The sequence below is a fragment of the Triturus cristatus genome, chromosome 6 (genome assembly GCF_964204655.1).
Source record: "Triturus cristatus chromosome 6, aTriCri1.1, whole genome shotgun sequence".
Taxonomy (NCBI): Eukaryota; Metazoa; Chordata; class Amphibia; order Caudata; family Salamandridae; genus Triturus; species Triturus cristatus.
The window spans coordinates 1803586883-1803606378 of record NC_140589.1 but is presented as its reverse complement, the minus strand read 5'-3'; the positions used below and the strand labels follow the sequence as shown (position 1 = coordinate 1803606378).

Sequence of the window (19496 nt, the reverse complement as noted above, 5' to 3'; positions counted from 1 at the left end):
CTGTGCTCATACAATGCTCGATAGTAGTCCACAAACATCTGCACAAAATCCGTGGTATGGGCCTTTGCCTGCCCCTCAACCATCATGATTTGCGGAATCGCCCAAGATGCAATCTTACTGGTGGCCAACCAATATAGAAGTTTCTCTGTCTTGTCTCTACGGTCATAAACCTGCCTTCTGCACCCTCTCCAACATTGATGGCCCTCCTCCAGCGAAATTTGTCTTACCCTTGTCCTAGCTACTGTAAGGTGATGTTCGATTTCCTCAGAGGGGGCTAACAGTGCTTGCTGCTCCAGGGCTAGAATTTGAGTCTCCAGAGTCATGTTTTGCTCCAATTTCTTCTACTCGCCACCCCGGATACACCCTTTTACATGACCCATAATGGTGAGTTTGCTGCCGCCCAAAGGATTCTGGTCAAGCTCACTGTACCCTAATTAGGCTCAAAGTAGTCTTGGAGCTCAGATTCCACATAGTTGGAGCAGTCCCGGTCCATCAAATACTATGCATTAAGATGCCACATGGGGCATTAGGTGGGTGCTGACCACCCCACGCACATCAGAAGCGGAGCGTGATAGGAGTTTCTTGCAACATAAGAACAGAGGGCTGGTAAAGTTTTGCTTAACGGAGTACAGCAGACTGTTTGATGCGGTCCAGGAGGCCATTCACATTCTAGGACAGTATCTTAACCTCTTTAATGGGGGGAGGTAGGGTTTGTGCGGTTTATTGTGCATTAGAGCCACAAAGCTATGGTCAGTGCCTTCGGTGCACTGTGTGATTGACACATCCAGGATTGTATGTACATGTAACTGCACATGTAACTGGTGTCCGTGACTTAAAAACTTTGCATCAAACAAGTGATAAGCCACTTAAGTTCCTCGAACCCCAACTTCCCCCGACCCATATGCCTACCCCTGATTCTTCTGTCTTCCTAGAACAAAGCATAAAAAAGATCTCACCCAAAACGTTGAGGCCAGACTTAAAATGGAGACCTCCGCTGTGATAGAATATTGCTGGGGACGCAGGACCGGAGCCACCCCTCCAGGAAGCGTCTGTCAGAAGATTCTGGAATAGAATTCCATGAACTGTAGATGATTCCTACGTGACCAATTTTTGCCATTTTTGGTGCACTCTGTAAAGACCTGCTGTGGCAGAGAGCAATTTGCTGTACTGCTTTTTGAGGGTAGTCACGTCATCTGACACTAAGAATATTCGATTTTGGCTTCAGTTACTTGACTTGCAACACTCCTGAGATCTTGACGTAGCAAGAAGACATCAACCTTAACTTAGTTAAACCTGGCCTCCACCACGCCTCTTTAGTCCCAGATTGCCTGTGTTGCGAGATTAGGTTGCACAGGATGTCTGTGCGATCCGAGCGGGTTGCAGGCGGTCTCTCTGTTACTTGAGGCTACTGCCATGAACTGGACCATCCTGGTCTTCATGCGCACGTAGGCAGGGGGCTTGTCCCTCCCTATCTCATCAACCAGTTGTTTAACCCCAGGCAGACCCAAACGGACCGTGGCCTGCTTACCTCTAGAGGGAGCATGAGCAGTCATGTCTAGGGCAATGGTGGGATTTGCTCTGGATTTACCTGGTCAGTCGGCCCCCTCCCAACAAGCAGGCTGCCCAAGAGTCGGGAAGGTGAGCAGATTGTGAGGTATGGTGGTGACTGTCAGTTGCTGGCCAGGAGCAGTGTCTGAGGGAGTTCGCCCAGAGGACATGTATTTAGTGAATAAATGCAGAAACCTTTCTGTGCCATTTAATATCTGCAAGGACGTCTGTTACTAGCAGTTGTCGTGCAGCCTATAGACTTCTTTAATATGTTGAAGATATTTTCTTGATTGAAAATACAACTGCAGCAATTTTTCTTCTGTAAATAATCTAAAACAAAAAAGCATAATTGCTGGTAAGGGTACTGCATCATTGAATTTAACTTAGACCTGGATAGCCATTACCTGTGAGTGGAACAGCCCAGGCCTCTCTTTACTGTAAAGTCTTGTTTGGATAGCCAGCGACTGACAATATAGCATTCATCTTATCATTCTATTTGGTGACTTTCCATATTGATTGCTCAAGAGTGGAAAAAGGGTACCTTATTCGAATGATATCTCTTTAGTGTCCACTCTATACTATTTATGAGGACATCTTGTTTTGACAGTGGTATTGCATGCTTTATTCCACAAGGACATCTGTTCACTAGATCTTCAGCCTTCCTTCTATCTTTAAGCCATCTGGGACATCTAATTGTTGCATGTGTTTGCTGTCCTGTGTCGATGTTCCCGTTAGCAGTTCATCTTCTTGCTAAAGGGGGGACTGGTGAGGAAATGGCACACTATTCATAAAAACGACTTCTACACCACACTGGCCAACACAGTCCCAAACTCCATATCTGATATTTTCCTCCAGGAGGAAACTATTCCAGCTTGGCTACTAGGGGCCAGCAACAAACATGCCCCATTCAAAAAAAATAAGACTGGCTCGCCGGCTAGAGGCTCAGAGATGGTCTCCCCTGAATTAAAATTACAAAAACTTGCCCTCCGCCAACTGGAAAGGAAGTGGAGACAGAATTACTCACTAAAAGAAACACTCGCCTTACTAACGGCTATGAGGGATTATAAAAAGGTGGGTAAACCCGCGCATTTCTCCACTAGAATCCTAAACTCTAATAACCGATCTAAGGAAATCTTTACAATCGTAGATGAATTGTCTAACCCAGACAGACCCTAAGTAAACTCACACCCTCTCAAGCTCTCTGCGACTCCTTGAATAACTTTTTTTTATTGAAAAAATCTCCTCCATTAAAGCCAGTATCCCCACATACACCTCTCAGGAACCCCTACTCCCTTGAATCTTTTTCATCCATCGACACCCAGACCTTCCAGGACCTTCTGTCCAAAGTCAAATCTGGATCCCCCATGGACTGTTGTCCTCCACACGTCCTAAAAGATGTCCTGCCCACTCTCCGGAGACCGTAATACTGGCTGTATTGGACTCCCTACAAGAGAAGGCCGACAGAGGTACTCCTAAGGCCCTGGTGCTGTTAGATCTCTCGGCTGCCTTTGACACGATCGACCATGGTATCTTGGTGAATCGTGTCAGGGAGGCAGGCATCCAGGACTCAGCCCTCAGCTGGATCATCTCCTCTCTGGAAGATCGCTCCCAGGCAGTCTGTGTAGCCAAGTTCATGGCTCCCAAATTAAAAACTATGTGTGGGGTGCCACAGGGCTCCTCGTTCTCCCTTTACTTGTTTAACCTCTACCTTCTCCCATTGATTAGGTCCCTGAAGGAAAGCAAAGTGTCCACTTTTAACAATGCCAATGACCTACAATTAATGTTCACAATTGACAACTCTCCCCAATCAGTCTCTGACTTTCAGTCTACCATGCTGTTCATCTGTCACTGGATGGACTGCAATCACTTAAAGCTAAACCCAGGCAAGACCGAACTAGTCCTGACAGGTGGCAGTCACAACTTCTGGGGCCCACATTATTGGCCAAGGGAACTAGGACTCCCCCCCCCCCCCCCCCCCCTTCCCCTCCTCTTCAGCCAAAAGCCTTGGTGTCACAATAAACAATGACCTATCTCTAAAACACAAGTAGGCTCTGTGATCTCCTCCTGCTTCTTCCAACTGCGTAAGATTAGAAAGATAAGCAGGCTACTCACCCAAGCAGCTTTTGATACAGCTCTTGATACCCATGGTTCTGTCACACCTAGACTACACCAACCAGTCTATCTCAGTATGCCACTTTTTCTTACTAAACGGTTACAGATGGTACAGAATCAAGCGGCCAGACTGATTTACCAGCAATCTAGTGGCAACATGCCTCCCCTTCCTGAGGAAGCTTCACTGGCTCCCTATTCCTCAACGCTGCGCATTCAAAGTTGGCTGTCTGGTGTTAAAATCCCTGCATGGCCAGAGCCCTAAATTCATAGACAGCCTTATATCACGGTACACCCCCTCTCGCAACCTCTGCTCGGCTCACCTTTTCTTCTGGCAATCCCTACCTTTAAGCTGAAGCGACAAGGGTGTTTGCAACTCTGGCTCCCCGACTATGGAATTCCCTTCCCCTGGAAATTAGGTCAAGTACTGACTTATTGAGATTCAGAAAATCCCTCAAAACATGGCTGTACATCCAGGCCTACGAATAAACTGCCACCAGGCTCGGCATCTCCTAGAATCAGCGCCATGAAACCAACCGGTGTACGAGCACTCCATAAAACCCTTTTAACATAACATTTAACATAACAAAGATTGATGCATTATGCGTTTGAATTTATCGCAATCATCCCTTGACAAAAGAAATGTCCTTAGGTTGTATTCCTAGCACTTTCTGAAAAGAGCGCCACGAGATGGGGATATCACGGTCAGAAGATCAGGGTGTGAATGAGGAAGGGGAAGTCTGTTGAACGTTTAGTGCCACTTGCTTTTAACACACACAGGAGACTCCATGCATATTTTTTGTGTGTTCTTAACCCCTTCAGTGCCCATGACGAGCTGGACTCGTCATGGGCCGCGGTGGCGCTGTGCCCATGACGAGTCCAGCTCGTCATAGACCCCGCCCGCTAATGCAACGGCCGGCACTGGGCGGGGAAAGGGGCGGGCACTGAAGGGGTTAAAAGAAAGCTCATTTAAATGTGTGATATTAAGTTTCCATCAGTCTCTCTTTTATGCTGTATCATCACTGCCTCTATTGTGTTCTGTGAGCAGTAAGAGCCAGTTCTTTTCAACATAGATTAGGGTGAGCCATAAATTGACAGGGAGAGCTGAGCCAGTGGTCTGGCTTGGCCCCAAGAGCCCAAGCACAAGCCGAGCCTTCAAAATGTAGACAAGTAAATCATGCAACAAACCTCAAGTAAAATATATGATCGTCTCTTCAAAAGTGTATTTCTTTAATATGCAGAGGCGTTTCACCTAGTACGTCAGAATATATAACTGCACTTAGAGGTAATTATTAAAAGTGAGTTTGTAAACATGAAGTTAGAAACATTCCCCCAGCCCTTGTGCGACAATGCACTCAGTGAACTAAAAGTCTAGTCAGTTGTCCTGTGCACCCCATCTGAGGTTTAGATTCTTAATATACATTCATTCAACCATATGAAGGGTTTTTGTCCTGCTCTCATCCTGAACTCATTCATAGGTGGTCTCATGTGCTGTAATAAAATAAAAGGACGTTCGCTGAACTGAAATATTCTTGTTGAATGACACCGTTTGGTTAAGGAGGGACCCTGGGATTGTTCCCAGGTTTTCTGCGTTCACTCTGTACAATTTGAAAACTGATAGGTATCTCTGTGTGTCTCCAGTTTTAACATCAAATGTTAATGCTTTGTCTTTGGTCATGAGGTTAGAGCAGTGGTCTTCAAACTTTTTAATGCTGAACCTTCACCCCCCCACCCCCACCATCCCCAGTAGAAAAAAATCATCAAGTCCCCCCAAGAATTTCTCAAAATTATACTTTTAAATTGGCATAGTTTAAATATTCTTTTAAATTGGCATAGTTTAAATATGTCTAGACTTATTTAAACATTGCTTGGAGTTCTCATGCCTTTAAAAAATGCAATCCAATACATGATTGCCAAACCTATTATTCTGGACAGACAGGCCTTACTTGCACGTATCCACAGTGTGATTTTTAGAAATAGGGCTGGGAGCTTTGAAGAATATTTTGAAGTCTCTTCCCTTTTGACACATACGCCAAGCTAGGATATAAATGACAAAAGATGTTAATGATGGACCATTCAGAGCGGTTTACTGCCCTTCGTTTAAAACAAAGCAGTGTTATCAGTCTAATGCTTCTTTTGGCCATAGCCTAGTGACCACCGCCCCTTCCCTCTCAACCCCCCCCCCCTCCACCTACCCCCCACTTCCGGGATAAGTTAAGGGGCCCACCTCCTAGTTTGAAGACCCCTGTGTTAGAGAATGAGTGGCCGGCAGAACCCACATGAAAGCTTAGCTCGTTTTGGGCTCAAGGTTCCAAGAGACCCTCGAGCAGAGCAGAGTCTGGCTCGTGTTTTCAGACCTTCTAAACACTACACAAAATGCAAACGTTTATCTTTTAATAGCATTTAGTACCAGATATCTTCAAAGTGTTCAAGATTTTACTACATTGGGCTATTGAGGTGTAGAAGTGCAACGTCATTTGTCCCGGCTAACACATAGAGGGAACCAGCATTAGCTCCAAGTTGAGGCCACAGTTAAACCTTTTTCATTCAACCTCCTCTCCAAAGTAAGTGTTTTGCCTGTTGATGCATGTTCTTTTTACCCACAAGCTGTTACCTCTGCACGTTCTTTAAGGCTTGGGAAGACCCAATGGTGGTCTTGCCCTGCATGTGAAAAAACAGGTCTCACCTTTAACTTTTGACTGTATAAAGTAGCAAGACTTTCTGTGAAGAGTGAGCCTGAGTACCACTTCAGAGCATTTGAATTTTTCTGTATATATTACTTAGATATGCATCCTCACAGCACACAAGTTAAGTTTGCACACCTCGGTAGCATAAGGCAACTCTCATTCTGTTAGTTTGTGTAGTGGCAGTGCTTAATTTCTTCAGTGCAGTGTGGGATTTCTTTGTTGCCTAATGCTGGGGTGCAGAGTCCCCAACCTGCCTAGACTTGATCCCAAATCCAGTTTGTGCCTTCCACCACCTTCACGTCCTCTTTGTTTCCCTATTGCAGGTTCTTCATCTCTCCTCTCTCGGTTGTGACAGTTGTCCTACCTTTTGCCGTACTCCCTTTTCAATCTTTTTCTTGCAGGCTCTGTCAAATTAATATGATGGAAAAATAACTCCCGGTAGGCAAAAATGAGTTCTGGTGGCCAGCACCCGCAACCACCAGCACAAATTTAGTCCAAATTATTGAGATTAACGAGCAATTAAATATTGTCTAAGTGCTACCAGTATTTATGTCAGAAGGTAAAATAATTTGACATGAACAACAGCCAGTAGGGGAAGTATGGGATGCCACCTGCGACTTGGAGTGAAATTCATAGATTTTCCCAAAATTGATACTTTTGAAAGGCAGGCGGGGCTGGTGAGAGCTAGTAACTTGTTACTCCGTCAGTTTTTTTGTATTGTTCAAGTAGTCCGAGTACCTCTGAACTAGAGCCAGTAGAATACACTTTACATGTGTTCAATACACATTGCTTTGGATTGCAGCTCTGGACAGGTTCATATGAACACGAGCTGGAAGATGACCACACGGCGAGTTAAGCATAAGTTGACAAGTTCTGCGTGTGGGCCACACTTTGCAGCTGTGAATCCTACCACAGACAACTCCTTATTTAACTAATTGGAGGGCATTCAAATCCCTACTGTGATCATTGAAGTATTAGGAGCTCTACAAATCTCTTATTATATACAGATCTACATTCCAGTGGAGCAAGTCGCATGTGACCAGCCCTGATTCTACATGAAGCGGCTCCGATTTTATAAAGAAGCTTCCTTTACTCATAGTCGTATAGTGCTTTTGCAGCATGAGCAAATTGTTTTCTGCCAGAATGAGCAGCAGCATTATATCCCAGGCAGGGGCACAGATCCTATGCATCCACTGATGCCTTTAATGTCCTCTGTAATCCCATGTGTAAGGTCTCGAGTAATGGCGTGGCGATGTTTTGGGCATGTATAGCTGGCCAATTTCCATGTAATTCGTCCAAATGATCTACTTTTGTTTGAAATATTGGTGTAGATGAGATGTAATCGCACTAAATATTGAACCAATTACTGCAATAACTTGTTTGCAATTAACGTAGTGTTATCAATTGCTTTATGTTGGCAACTGAAAAAATGTTTCTCTCCTTTCCCTCAACGCCTTCATCCTTTATCTTGTCCTTTTTTCTGACTTCCCTCCTCCTACCTGTCGCTGACTTCCATCTCACTCTTCTCGTTTTAGCTGCTGTAGGTAGATCCTGACTAGCATGTCGCGGCGACGTATAGAAGAAGCTCTGTGTATATCCAAGGAGCTAGAGAGCGGAGGGGAGAGTGCAGACGAGTATGTATCCGATGAGGACGTCTTAGACAAAGTCTCAGAACTCTTTGTCCGGTGCCATATACCTCTCCCTAAAGATAAGCACAGTATTTACAGCATACAATTCTCCCCTGATGGAAAGCAGCTTGCTGTTGGCTTTGGAAATGGCGGCATCCAGGTAAGGAGACTTTGGCGTTGCAAAAGATGGGAAATTGAAGGGCATAATCATCCTTTTTTTGATGTTGGTCTAAACCGAGCTAGATTAAAATGATTTATCCAATTAGAAGCTGAGACGCTTACATGGTGCACTTTGGTACATACTGGCAACACTCATACAATTCTAAAAAAAAAAGTCCAACAAATGGAAACATTGTACTATTGTGTTTCTGTGCAGTAGAACACCAAGTCTATGAGAGTCAATGGGCCGTGCTACTGTTGGACTACTCGTCCTAAAGTTCATTTAAATTTGGTACTACTGCACTAGATGTACGTAAGTATTGTGTGGAAAAACAAAAACAAATTATAGCTATAAAAAAGACTGAGCCAGCAAGCCTCGACAGAGGCCACTGTCATACTTGACCTAGATAGATCTCTAATTGTTGCTAAGAGGCACTGGGCATGTTCATAGCTCCTCTCAAAGTTGTGAAGGTTAGCCAAACTTCTCCAAACAGAAGGTGAACGTTGCTTTTTGTCCCCACTAAAGAGACTCTTTTTTTGTGTCCACTAAAGAGACTCCCTACATAGTGGCCTGCAGAAGCCGTGGTTTCTATGCCTGTGCACGGCCACGTGAAGATCTGCGTGGTGGGTAATGAGGCAGTACCCCCTGAACGTAGCAAAAGGTTGCCTTTAGTTGGTCCATGGATAGGAACTATTTTGCTTCCTGCAAGTTTGCCTTCCATGGAAATGAGGCGGAGTCTTGCTTAAGCAATCTCTCATGGGACACGTCTTGCTCTCTTCTCGCCAAATTTAAGTGACCTCATCTAAGGGGCCATGGGGGAGTTTACTTCTTGGGGAAAGCAGAAGGGCTACCTTTTTTTGTCATCCTGGTTTCCAAAGGGTCTGCCGGCATCTTGGCACAGGCGGCTGAAGCAGCAGCAAAAAACATTTATCCATCAGCACCCAGTAACGAAGCTGTTTGGTACTGGCGATAACTTGGCAGTTGAGGTTTTGTTACTGGTGCGGTATTCTGGTTGGCTTGTTAGGTCACTAATGCCCAGGCAGGGAATGTGTCTTATGCGGTTCCCTGGTAACTGCTCTGTTCTGCTAATCGTATTTAATCACTCACCTATTATTATTCTGGGAAATCTGCCATCATTTTGATGGCGTTATGCCACTGACCCCTTTGAGAGATATGCAGATTGTTGGCATCATGTGGGCATCATGTGGGGAATTAGACTGGAGTTTGGTTATCTGCAATGCTACAATATTCAGATGCATTTGCTTGTGAATATTTCGAATGTCGAGCTTATGTAAAGCAACTGAATGTATTGCTATATACAGTTGTTACGTGCTGTGGAATTGGTATGCCTTATAATTCGTGGATTTGTGATCAAATCAAGCTACCTCGTTTGACCAAAACTGCTAACGTCTGCCTCTGTGTCATTTCACCCAAGCGGAGAGTTGGTGGTGCGGAGGGTTGGGGAGGTGGGTTTTTTGTTATTTAGGGGTGTTGACGAATTGCACATTGTAAGTGTACTATTATAAATTACAGTCGGAGATTAAATATAATTAATGATTGTTATATAAAGATCTGTACATAAAAAAGTTGATCACCTAAGGTAGGCTGTGCATTAAATTGTAAAACTGTTTCATGACGTAACACAGCTGACTCGTGGACTATCTACAGAAGTAGTGCAGTCAAGGCTATGCGGTTCGTTTAACAAAGGGAGGTCATTCTAGAGAACATTGCACAAGATAAAGAGGTCTTCAAAACGTGTTTCGTGTCTGTTACATCTGTGTTTCAGATTGTGAACGTGGAAGAGATGAACATAAAGCACACATTGTTCTCTGGCCATAGAGCCAGCCATGCTGTCACCGCATTAAGCTTTCATCCAAGAAGTCGAAAAAGCCTGTTGGTTGCCGCAGGGGCAGATGGGATTGTGTCCATATACGACATTGAGGCCGACATGAATGTTGCGTCTCTACCAGGTGGGTCACATGCACATATTTATTCTCTTTAGCTTGTTGTTTGAAGGTATGGAATTGTAGATTTATTTTAGGCCATAGATTGAGACCTTGGTTTCAAGAGAAATCATACAAGCTTTTGGGTTATTATAATTGTGTTCTCATTATATTAGACCTATAATAATAACCTCTTTGATTGTTAGGGCTCATATTGTATTCTATCAACGCTCTTATTTCGTCTCCTTTTTGCAACTCTACATACTGGTGGAGGATAGAGTTAGTATCTAGCTTGGAATCACCCATAAGTCTGTGGATACCCAACGACTAATATGTTTAAGGATATTCTCCAACTCCTCTTCAATCTCTGCCACCACTGGAAAATGTTGAACATTTACTACTAATAAGGGCAGAGGAGGAAGGGGGGGGAGAAAAGGAGAACTGGGAACAGTACATTTGCAATTACTCAGCAAATTTTGACATGCGCAATATAAATATGTGAATATATGTATACCTATGGGTGCACTCCAGTGACTTTTTATAAGAATCGGGACCCTAATTTCTTTGCATGTTGCCCATAATGTTGTGCACTGATTCTGTCTTATTAACCATTTTTTTTAAAAATTAAACATTGGTGTGTGTCAAACTTGTTTTTCCGAAAGATTAATAGAAGAAATAAAATTGCAAAGTAGTTTAGCAAAACCTTTTTTCAAGTTGTGTGCATGTATTTTTTTTTTTTTAAGTAATCGATCCAATCTTCCTTTGCAACCGGGTACATATTTTCATATCAGAAACGCCATAATTAATGCAACCAGATTTCACAGCTCACTCCATTTCCTTAGACTACACACCCAAAGGGCTTTGCAATAATGAATCATGTATACAAGTTTGAACAACTTCTAGATAAAGACACAACGCTTGTCTTAGTGGCAGACAATGCGCTTTCACAGATCAATACTGTGGTATTATAAACTTGCAGCCAAATGGTTTGTAATCCATGGGATCAGGCCTACTTGTGGAGCGGACTCTGCGCCCAATGGGAACAGTCCAGCCCGAACTGCCAGGCCAGGTCCTCCCTGGACTGGAAACAAGCATCCTAGGACTGTTTTCGGGGTTTCACATCTCATCAGCCAGGATAGCTTGACTCCAGTGCCATGGAGAGCACGGGACCCACGTTTGGGCATACTCGTCAACCGATCCCAGGATGCTTGTTTCCAGTCCAGGAAGAACCTGGCTTGGAAGTTTGGGTTGGACTGTTCCCATAAGGAACAGGGTCAAGACTGATTTTCATATGGCTGGGTCCAAACTGGGGTTGTGTGGTGAGCAAAAGAATGATGAATTAAACCCAGATCCTTGTGACCGGGGATGAATGTTTACATTTTCCAGCATTCCATCCATCAATTGTTTCTTTTGTATATGGTACAAGTTAAAGTCAGCAAAGGAAAAATAAGAGAGACGGGCAAAATGCATGTAATTATGGAGATGCAGGCCCTCTTTACTGATGTACTATACATAGTAACAAGTCATAACTTAAAATTATTTGATGAGCACCAACTATTTCATACTTACAACTTTTAGTGAGTGATAGAATAGGCAAGTTTTCTAGATTGAACTTTTAAAACTCATTTGAAATTGGAGAGATAGAGAGAACATTTCACACTGTGCAGTCTATTTTCTTGAAAATATGAAAATGGGTGGGGCACATGGAAGTCTGTGTAATGCATGAGATTGAAATTGGCAAATTGTAAAGGCAGGGAAATAGTGTGCCGTCCAATTAGGGGCTGATGGGTATCCAGGAAAGGTCCATTGAACTGCTATAAACAGAAGGGTGAGTAACTTGAAGGACACTATTTTATTTGATGAGGTTATAGTGAGGTAGGTGATTATCATGTCACATTGTACTAACTATGGGGGCAAAATAAATACTTTTGTACTGAAGACGAAGACACAATAAGGAGAGAGACCAGTTATTAGACTATTACAGTAATCCATCTTTGTCTTTACTAGAGTGTTGATCGTTGACTTGACTGAGAAGAAGGGAAGTTTTGGTGAATCTTTCTACTGGTCCGCACATGGAGCCTTGTAGCAGTGAAGATGGGGATCCATGGTGCTCCTAGGTTTTCGAAGGAAAGGTCTGACAGCAAAGTACGGGAAAAGGAGATGAAGGTGTAAGGGTGAGGGTCTAGATGAAGAATTAAAGTAAATAGTTTGTTTCAGCATCATTGAGCACTTGGCAATCCAAAGTGGGATGACAGTAAAATGATTCAATATTATAGATTAGAAGATTGGTTACAGCGAGATTAAAACATTAAAATGTTCCTACAATTGGTATATCAATAAGAAAATGCAATGAAGGAGATCATGTCTCAGAGAGCTATAGTGTAAAGAGCGAAAAGGAGAGGCCATATAGCTGAACCTTGAGGCACACCAGGGAACCAGGTGGAAAGATAGTTAGCTGATATCTTGAATTGCTCACAAGCAGTGTTGAGGCTGAAACGAGGTGTGACGAATAATTGTTAGCTTGACCGTTAGTTGATATCTTGATTTGTTCACAAGGAGTATGCAGAATAATTCTTAGCTTGTGTTGTGTTAGCAGAGAGCTGATTCATAGCATTTTGTATTTAGAACAGCTATTCCAGTTTGTCTCTTGGGAGATTTTACTCCTCATGAGGGGTCTTTTAGTGACAAGGGTTGTGGGAGGAGTGGAATGTTGACGGTCTTGTGGATTGTAAAGTAATAGGAAGAAAGGGGTCAGTCATAGGGAGAGAAATAATTAGTGAAAATATAGTTAAGATGTGTTAATAAGCTGGCCACTAAAACACACATTCATGCCTCCTCCAGTCTTCCGGCCCACTCCCACTTTTATATGTAGTTATAAAGAATGAACCTTAAATAAAAATTTCTCTCCCTTGTTTGTTTCTACTGTCTAAATAAAGTATTTTTTGAATGAATTCTACCGCTTGAGTTCCTAGTTGGTGTACGTGATGTTATTATGGACCCAATTAAAGAATGAAGTGTTTTATTTTGTTTTTGTGAAGAATAATGTGCAGACACTTTTCATAAAAGATGATGCCAGAACATCCTTCTAAAGGTTTTGATAACCTTTCACAAAGGATTTATAAATGGAAAAAAGGTAGAGACCAATTTACCTAATCTGTTAAATGACTCTCACAGATAGAGGAAATGTAATAATGCTGTATGGAGCAAAGCTACTAGGCATTCCTTAACACTACAAGATAGAATCGGTCTTTGTGTTTAGAACACGCCTTGTCTTGTCTTGTCTAGTTAAACTGCCACTGATGTCACTTTCCCAGTTGTCTGTTATTCTGGGTGATCATCCCAGACTCTAAATACCGCTACTCCCTTGTATGGTATTACATGCCACTTCTAAGTTCAGCAGCTGAAACATTGGTATACCTTGGTACTAATGCATGTTTCCCCCACTTTCCTAGCTGTGAAATTCTGAATATTGCAAGCTTTCAAATTTTTTGTTGCAAAGTTTTTGTGGGGAGAAAAATGTATGCCTGGAAAAGAATGCTGGATGTGGTAATTGCATAGAAGTTAGACTCCAAATTTTGGTGCAAGCTCCCACTAACCCACATTGGTCATGTTAAATTTCTATTTCCTCGTCAGTAACGGTGTGAAATGTGTTACATTACTTTTAAAGCTAAACTGATTCCGGCTTAGTTGTTGTGTTTTTTTTTATCGAACAAAACTACGGTCTTCGATAATGCCTCAAAATAAGTTTAAAAAAACATCATTCACTGGACCCAGTAGCCTCTCCAGATTCAATCCAAATATCTATTTTAAAAGTGTTAGACTGCAAGAAAAGTCTATCTGCGGTGCACCCTAGATAGAGTCCTCCTCCTTAATGATTTAGCCTTGTGGTAAAAATAAGGAAATCTACAATTTCTGTCACATTTGTAATGCTACACAGAATATCTTTTTTTAAATGTCTGAATATAATTTATTAATTGGTGTGATAGTTCATATTTAAATAGTTTTTGGGCAAAATAAAATACAAAAGTTACTTGCATGCATCAAAATATATAAACCAAATTTAATAAGTACTTTAATAAGTTTTCAAAATTAAGTTCAGTGCTTTTCATGTTACTGTATAGTGTTTTATTTGTAAAATATTAAGGTGGATAATTTTGCATCCTGTTACTTTATGAATTTGCCTGCTAAGATGTATTTTTCTAACATTGAAAGTTCATGGACACCCAGTCAGTGACAGGTGAAGAAACAATTGCCTAGCTGCTTTGTGTAACTAATGGAGAGGCGAGTATCATTTTATTTGTTCATTATTTTTAAGAAATATAATAAATGAAACCTAGTACTTACAATATAAAAGCACAGCATATTTCAAAAATGATACAAGAGAAAAGAAAAAAAAATACTTTACAATCATCAATAATGCATTTGACAAAAGTGCTAAATAGTTGGTCCACGCCCATGCAATGTTTACAGCTTGCAATTCGTTTAGAGCTATAAGATTTATGCTAATCGGCTTTCCAGAAGCAATTTCATTAATTTTTCTTTTAACCTAATATATTTATTAAAAGTAAGACAAATACGGATTCAAAAAAACTTTCAAACCCAAGGATTAAATACAGGGTAATATATATTTTCTTTTCGACAGGAAGATTATGGGCAGATGCAAAATGTGCTTTTGAATTCCTTGGAGATCTTGTGATACCATTCCATCGGTGTGTCAAACAATTATCATGCTCTCCATATCAAGAAGCATTTAATGGTTATTTAGAACCCGCTAGAATTGCACACATCAGCAAGAATATTTCTGATGTAAATAGTTGTATAAGATTTTGTAGAAAAAATATAATCCGTTTCTGGATAAACTTTTCTCCTACTGAATGCTCTTTATGTTGAAATAATCACAGTAGGCTTTTGTTTCTTTGTTTTTTTACCTGGTTACAGCTATCTCATTTTTCTTTTCCAGTCCCTCCACTATATCAACACCTTGTCTATCCTCTGTTTGCGCCCGATTCACAAATGTACATATGCATGTGCTTATTTACTCACATGCAAATCTACTCCTACACTTAAATACAGCTCTCCACGTCCAGGTGTACTGTTATATATTTTTACCCCTTAAAATAAGCGAATAGATCCTGCTGCAAAAGAATTTACAAGTGTTGGTGGAGCTCACCCTATGATGATCTCCTTCCTGTTGGCATAGATCTCCCTATTGGAATTTACGTTTTCTTAAATTTCAAAATATTTGAATGTAACTGTAAAATGTTTAAAATATTTGTCAACCTGGATCAAATAAGATAAAATGTTTCAGCACATTCACTTATCAAATTAAATGTGCAATAAATAATAGAATACCTTGGATATATTTAATTTATATATATTAATTTTTGAGCAATAGTTTAAAAAATACCCTCCCTAAGTAATGTTTATTGTAATTAATTTTTAGTAAACTTAGTTAAGAGGTATGTTTTTAAAATACCTTGTAGTGTAAAGGCATCTTTTATTTTTCTAAATTAAGTTTACTATTAAATAAAAATAAAAAAAACTGATGTATCGGCTGGGATGGGTGGAGGATCACTGTTGGGGACCAGACTTTTTTCATATAATCACAGAACCTACTCAAAGTATAGATATTATTTAGGGCTCTTACACTCTCATTAGAGTAAATGAGAACGTTGACACCAGCATTTCAACACCTGACGGCAACCCAGTCTTTTGAGATTTCTCTATAGGGCATGTTCTGGGGTACATAACATAGCATAACGTGTATTTTTAAAGCACACGTTCACCCAGAAGGGTATCTTGGTGCTGAATAACAGATGTTTATTGATTCCCAACGATACTTATTTTTTCGACCTCAGAAGGATGAAAGGCTCAGTGTATCTGCCCTGATTTGAACTTGTGACCATGAGGTCAAACACGAGGCCCTAGAGTGGACGCAGTAGTCCACTAAGCCACCAACCTGGCATTTGAGAGGGACATGGAAGAGAGAGACATGGAATTTTGATATAAAAAAATAAAGGATGACCTATATGAGCATGATCTCAGCAGACCTATTCAGGTATAGCTTGAGAATAACAAAACCAATGATCTTTAGATCTCAACTGGTTAGGATACCTTAAAAGCGGTGGTTAGGGGCAAATGCATTGTTATTGCAGCCGGGCAGAGAAGAAATTGGACACTGGTGCAGGCGAGGTTGGTAGCAGAAATTAAATAAGTGGAGATAGAAATTCTATGTGAAAGTCTATAAAAATCAAGAAGGTGGTAGTGGTCGGAATACGTATAGCAGAAGCTTAAACTGGAATTCCAAATGTCTGACAATTGAGGCTGCCTCTCAATCTGTGAACTGAAAGCGAAAAATGATGTGTTCTTTATTTAAAGAACTGTATGAGGAAAAGTAGATTATTAACAAAACGGTAGATGTTTTCTTCGAAGACATCACTCACCCAACATTGAAACGGTCTGATCAGGATGCTTTAGAGAAACCGCTATCTGAGGTGGAAGTGTGGCAAGTGTAATTAAAATATTCAGGTTAACATGACACTGGGCCATATGTTCTTAAAAGGTTTTTCTATAAATGCTTCAATAATTTGTGGATCCCGGAAAAAGCCAGGCTGATTTCTCAAATAAGGATAAGCTCCCCTTTGATGAGGGAACCGGAGATCACTCTGATACATAAACCAGGCAAATCTCTAACTACTGTTCCTCTTACAGACTTGTTTCTTTTTTGAACACTGGTCCAAAAATATTACAGAGATATTCATTAACCACCTAGAAAATTTGATTCGATTCTGTATAGACCCTGGCCAATCAGTATTTATTCTTTTTCTTCAATAGACCGACGTTCAATAATGTCCTCAGAATTTTGCATCAAATAGAGAAGTTCAATGAAGGAAAACTCCTCATGGCAACACTTTCGTTAAATGCTGTAAAAGAGCTTGACCGCTTAAAGTAGTAATTCTTATAAAAATGTTTTACTCAAGGTGGGATTAGGCCCAATAATGAGGAAACGTTTATGCCATCCTATGACACACCTTCTGCAAGAGTTTCAGTAAATTGTAAGAAATCAACTCCCATATGTTTTAGTAAGGGAAATCGTTCCTCTCTTTTTTCACTTTAATTGATAATTCATAACCTCATATGATACGTTTATTCACTGATGATATACACTTGACATGTAGGAACCCAGAGATTTAAATTCCAAGAATTCTAGACCTACTGATACCGTACAAAAGAATCATTGTTTTCATGTGAACCCCTCGAAATCGGAATTGATTGGGTGGGGCTTGATGCCGAAGCTAGTACAAGCCTGGAATGTACTGTCACCATTGAAATGGGTGTAAGATCAAAAACCTTGGAGTGCATTTCATTCCTTCTATGCTGGGTTATACAAGTCAAACTACCCTGTCCTTTCCAAGGAACTCAAAGCCGGTCTATAAAGGTGGTGCCCGCTGTTTGTATTTTGGCTGGGGATGGTCACAGTGCTGAAAAGGAACGTCCTCAGTCAATGGCTTATACATGTTCCAAACCTTGCAAATAACTCTGCCCAAATCAAAAACTGGCAAATTGCAAGTTTCTTGTTACAAATTCATCTGGGATTGTGGGAGACCTAGAATTTTCCTGAAAAATAATAAGATTATCTAAAGTCGAGAGTGAACTGGGGCTGTCCAACCTAGAATGTTACTTTGTGGCGGCCCAATTCCAAGTGACTTTTGAATGGGCCCTGAGGGACACCGACAAATATTGGCCACATATCTAACCAGCATTAATTGAGAGATCCCTTTGGGACCTGATATGACTTACTCTTCAATCCAGACCGATAATTGCTTACACATCAAAGATGATTCACCTCCTCAAACATTCTCCTTCCTCTACAGTCATATACATCATAACCCTGATTTTACTCCTTTATTGGAAGGTGAGGCCTTTCAGGTATGGAGAGAGGGTCACTGACGTGTGTTGAGCAATATGTTCCTTGGCAGTGGCACAGCGGTCTTCAGGGCGCAATATGGTTGCTGGTGCGGTTATGGCAACGCTGAACATATTACAGGTTTCCTCACCGCCAGCAGTCTTATGTCGGTTCTCAGTTCTCACTCTATGAAAGAAGGTGAGGAAACCAAGGCCCCCCTGTTATCCCTGTACATGGGGGTGCATGGAGGTGCATGTAGGTGGACACTTGTTGTGCCACCCTGTGTGCATGCACCCCTGTTCCTGCATGGCATGGACTGCAAAGTCCATGCTGTGCAGGAACGTGCATTGGCAGCCTCGCGGCGGTGCAGTTCTAAGGCTCACATAGGAGCCTTTTTACTGCACTGCCGCAAAACCGCCATGCTGCCCGCCCATCAGATCACAAAATTACTTGTAATATAGGACTATGCTTATGCCAGGAATCATGAAAAATCATCAGACACGTATAACCCTTAAGCTATTAGGCAATAAACAAATAGCAGCACAACGGACGACCTCACCTACTTTGAAGGACTAGTTGAAGTGACTGGTTGCTGATGGCAATGGAGATGCTCTCACATGATCTACTAGATGAAAGGAACACGTTTGAGGTTGTATAGAAACCTCTAATACATTGTATTTGTAGGAAAGTCATATCTGCTTCTTATGGCTACCCCCACTTTTTTAATTGATGTCTCACTGTTTTTGACTAGTCTGACTGGAATCCTGCTAATCAGGACCCCAGTCTATCTGCTTTCTCCCTTAAATTGACATACATGTACTTTGACCCACTCCAGATTGGATACGGGGGTATCCTCATCAGTCTCTAGTATTTGGTACACATGTACCCAGGGTATAGGTACCCCAGAGGCCTCCCATGGGCTGAAGCATGTATTATGCCACCCATGAGAGGCCTTCCAAAACAGAACTGGAGGTCTGCTACTGCAGCCTGTGTAAGATGTTGCTTGCACCACTTACTTTAGATATCGGTTCACTATATCTAATTGTCACTACACTTAAAACTTATAAGTCACCCCTATAGCAGGCCTTAACAATCCTGAAGGCAGGGTGCGGGTTTTATGTGAGAGGGTGCCCCTGCATGAGCAGAGCCTCTGCAGCCTATGGAGAACATTCTCCCGGGTTGTCTGTGACACAACCGACCATATAGGTAGAGGTGCATTATAACCTCGCAGTAAATGCTATCTCAAATGGCTGCATAGAAACATATCGAGTTTGGTATCAAACACCTTGGAATCATACCTCCACACAAGTAACTGGTGTGGGAGGTAAGATTCCACCCTTCTGAAGCGAGCTTCGTGGGGTCACTGGTTAACCGGTGCCAGCCTTCTCGACCTGGACAGCACAAAATGGTTGCTGCCGACCCGAGACACATTTCTGCCCTCCTGCTGCTGAGCCGAGCTCGAGCAGAGGAAGGCAGCATAATAGGCATCCTGTCACAGGGAGGTGTGACCACCTC

The 19496-nt window shown here is 41.8% G+C and overlaps 1 protein-coding gene across 1 annotated transcript in view; it reads left to right on the top strand.

Annotated features, from left to right (window-relative positions):
- The window catches only part of LOC146822041 (uncharacterized), a 168529-nt gene that overhangs the window by 22133 nt on the left and 126900 nt on the right, over positions 1-19496 (top strand). The window contains exons 2-3 of the mRNA XM_085609417.1: positions 7880-8132; positions 9919-10102. Of these exons, the coding sequence (XP_085465543.1) occupies positions 7905-8132; positions 9919-10102 (412 nt within the window). The 5' untranslated portion in view covers positions 7880-7904. The remainder of the gene's footprint in view (positions 1-7879; positions 8133-9918; positions 10103-19496) is intronic.